The sequence below is a fragment of the Glycine soja genome, chromosome 14 (genome assembly GCF_004193775.1).
Source record: "Glycine soja cultivar W05 chromosome 14, ASM419377v2, whole genome shotgun sequence".
NCBI classification, from domain to species: domain Eukaryota; kingdom Viridiplantae; phylum Streptophyta; class Magnoliopsida; order Fabales; family Fabaceae; genus Glycine; species Glycine soja.
Window position 1 is genome coordinate 44,942,332 of NC_041015.1, and position 3,220 is coordinate 44,945,551.

At 37.3% G+C, this 3,220-nt stretch overlaps 1 protein-coding gene across 1 annotated transcript; it reads left to right on the forward strand.

Annotated features, from left to right (window-relative positions):
* The first annotated feature begins 1,594 nt into the window (after nt 1-1,594).
* Nucleotides 1,595-2,881, forward strand: LOC114384112. The gene is made up of 2 exons (XM_028343783.1): nt 1,595-2,284; nt 2,489-2,881. The coding sequence occupies exons 1-2, from the start codon at nt 1,595-1,597 to the stop codon at nt 2,879-2,881; spliced, it is 1,083 nt and encodes a 360-aa protein (XP_028199584.1).
* The last annotated feature ends 339 nt before the right edge of the window (nt 2,882-3,220 follow it).

A 3,220-nucleotide genomic window follows, 5' to 3' on the forward strand; every position in this document is an offset into this window, starting at 1 on the left:
TCATGCACGAATAGAGATTATAATCACAAATAATTTTTTAAATTATTTTAATATAATTATTTTAAAAGTCAACAAATTTATTATATATATATATATATATATATATATATATATATATATATATATATATATATAAAAGTTATGATTGAATAACAATATAAAATTTTATATATTATTAGTGTATAATTTTTTTTCTTTATTTTAAAAATCAAATATAATATTTTTCTACAAAAATAAAATATGGAGAGAGATGGGCATGCAATGTTTGTCTTTCTTCTAATATCATTTAGTAGTAATGGAGTGAGGATTAAATTTAAGCAGGTTGAAATCTTTAAAAAAGATTTCTATCAGTTACCAATAAAATTTAGTTTAGGAAAAACAACTAGCTAATCTCTTATAAAGTATTAAATCACGATTTAAACATTTGTTGAAAAGAATATATCTAATGTTCAAAACCAAGTGTAAGATTGTATCATGTAAAAAATAAATGTGAAAGAAAAAGAAGAAAAAGAAAATGCTGGCACTGACGACGCACTGTGCAAGAAGCGTTAGAATTTGATGCAGGAATGCTCTCGGTTTTGTGACCTCAGCCAATTTCCCGTGTATAATTTGCCATCCCTTCTTTGGTTCTGCTTTCCCTTTCACTTTTTGTTCTCTCTCACTCTTTCTTTAATTTTAATTGGGTTTACGAGTTAAATAATAAATAAATAACTTTATCTGTAGATAGCTTTTTTGCCTTGTCTGGGTAAAAGTTTGCATAGTTGCATTTCCACACAGAGTAGCACATAACAATAGGTAACACATATCTTTTTCGCCCCTTTCACATTCACAACCCCTTGCCCTCTCACACTGTCCCTCTCACCATTCACTTTGAGTTTGACCCGTTGCCAGCCACAGGCAACACCTCTTTTCTCTCTTCACCAATGCTACCCCACCCTGCACTCTCTATCTTCATCTTCTAAAGCTCCTTTTTTCTGAACAAAGCTTAAATAACTAACCAACCCCTTTTTCATTTTCCATTTATTTTATATTTAATTTCCTTTTGCTCCCTCCTCCTCCTCAAATGAAACCCTAATTCACACACATAAAAAGTATACTACTACTGCTACTACTTATAATTATGTGTGCTCCTCCTTCGAGGTTGGCCTTTTTGTAATTTACCTCTCCAGTCCACCCTCTCCTTCAATATTCACCACCTCCTTCCCTAGCCACTCTTATAAGCGAGATCTACATGTGCCTATGCGTTTTTTTTTCTCTTCTTTTTATAGAAAAGCCTTTTTCCTCGACTGAAAGAAAGAAGGACAAGCTAGGAAAAGATTTGCTTCCATTGCAGATCAGGGATTCGATCCAAAGATACGCTTCCCCTTTTTTCAAAAGGGGTGTTTCATGTTTGTTTGTTTAGTGTTTCTTATTATTTCCCACTCACAACAATTTCATTCATCATCATCATCATGGCTTATTCATAACAACAACCTTCACCACAAAGGTTATATTAAGGCCCTCTCTCATAACCTTTTTTTCTCTTTTTAATTCCTCGCTCTCACCACTTCTTCTTTTTTCTCTTTGTTCCCCACTTTTGCTTAATTTGCAAGCTATGGATTCTGGCAACAGTGGAAGTATCTCTTCAAGTGGTGATGAAGAATACGATTCACGAGCTGATCACACAGTACTCCCTTCCACTTTCATCAATAACCACCACCACCACCCTCCTTCCCAATTTGGCTCCATCTCACAACACCCTCTTGTTGCTTCTTCTCATTACCAACAACACCAACCTCACCCTTCTTTGTTTGATCTCTCTCCAAGCTACCTCCACGCCCTCTCTCAACCAAACTCATTCCTCAACTTGGACACCACCACATCCTCGTCGCAACCTCGAAGATCTGAACCCGATTGCACCCTTAATGTTACCTCATCACCACCTCCACCAACAACAACAAACATAGACCAATGTTTGTTGGGTTCTCAAGGAGGTCTCAACGTGGACAATGCAAGACGAGACACAATTCTGTTCGAGTCAGGTAAGACCAGTAACCTTGGTCGCAACTCGAAGAAGCGAACCAGGGCTTCGAGGAGGGCACCAACCACGGTTTTAACCACCGACACATCGAATTTCAGGGCCATGGTTCAAGAGTTCACCGGAATCCCTGCACCACCGTTCTCAGCTTCTTCCTCGTACTCTCGAAGGCTCGATCTTCTCACTGGCTCATCCTCCTTAAGAAGCTTCTCTCACTTAGACACAACAACGGGTCCTTTCTACCCTTTGCGTCCTTCCCCACAAAAGGTACACCATCATCATCATCATCATCAAAACCCATTGCTTTTATCTTCCTCATCATCACCTTATAATAACATGGTTGATGCTATAGCTTCCACTACCACCACCAACAATTCTTCATCTAATAACAACAACAACAACAACCCCATTAACTTCCAACAACAACAACTTCCTCCTGATTTGGGTTTACCCTATCATCATAACCCACAGAACATCATGTTGAGCATGCAAGATCACCCTACTCTTGCATTTCACCCTCCTCCACCACCTCTTCATCCTTTTGGGTTCAGTGCAAAGTTACCATCAATTGAGGACCTGGGTATGAGCCATGGCCAAGTCAATAATAATAATCCAAATTTTGTTGCAAGTGGGCATGTAACTTCTGAAGGGGTGCCACTGAGGAGTGTGAACAATGATGGAGGAGGAGCAAGAGATGTTTCGTTAAGGTCATTGGATGGTGGTAGCTGCAAGTTGAACTTTTCTGTGGCTTCTGCGTCCACTAGCTTGAACCATGAGAAGAGCACCTTACAAAATAATAATAACGCTTCTACTGGTACTAGAGGGGAAGGTACCGTGGATTCATGGATTTGTTCTTCTGAATAGACTAAACCGGGTACAGAAACTTGTTATCATTACATGGTAGAATATGATGCTGCAATGAATTAAGATCGTGATCATGATGATGTTGATGATAGTGGGTGTTGGTGGTTAGAATTTGCAGCTAACATCTTTCTTCTTTTCTTTTCCCCTCCTTTCTTTTTTTTTTCTCTTCCTTTTTTATTTTATATATTTTGATATTGTCAAAAAAATTAAGTAGCCGCCGGTATGAGATTAATTTAATCATGTATGATATATGTATAAATTAATATATACTTCTTTTGATATATACAATCGATGATGAACAAATGATGTTTAATGTTAATATTGCAGAAATAGTATAAT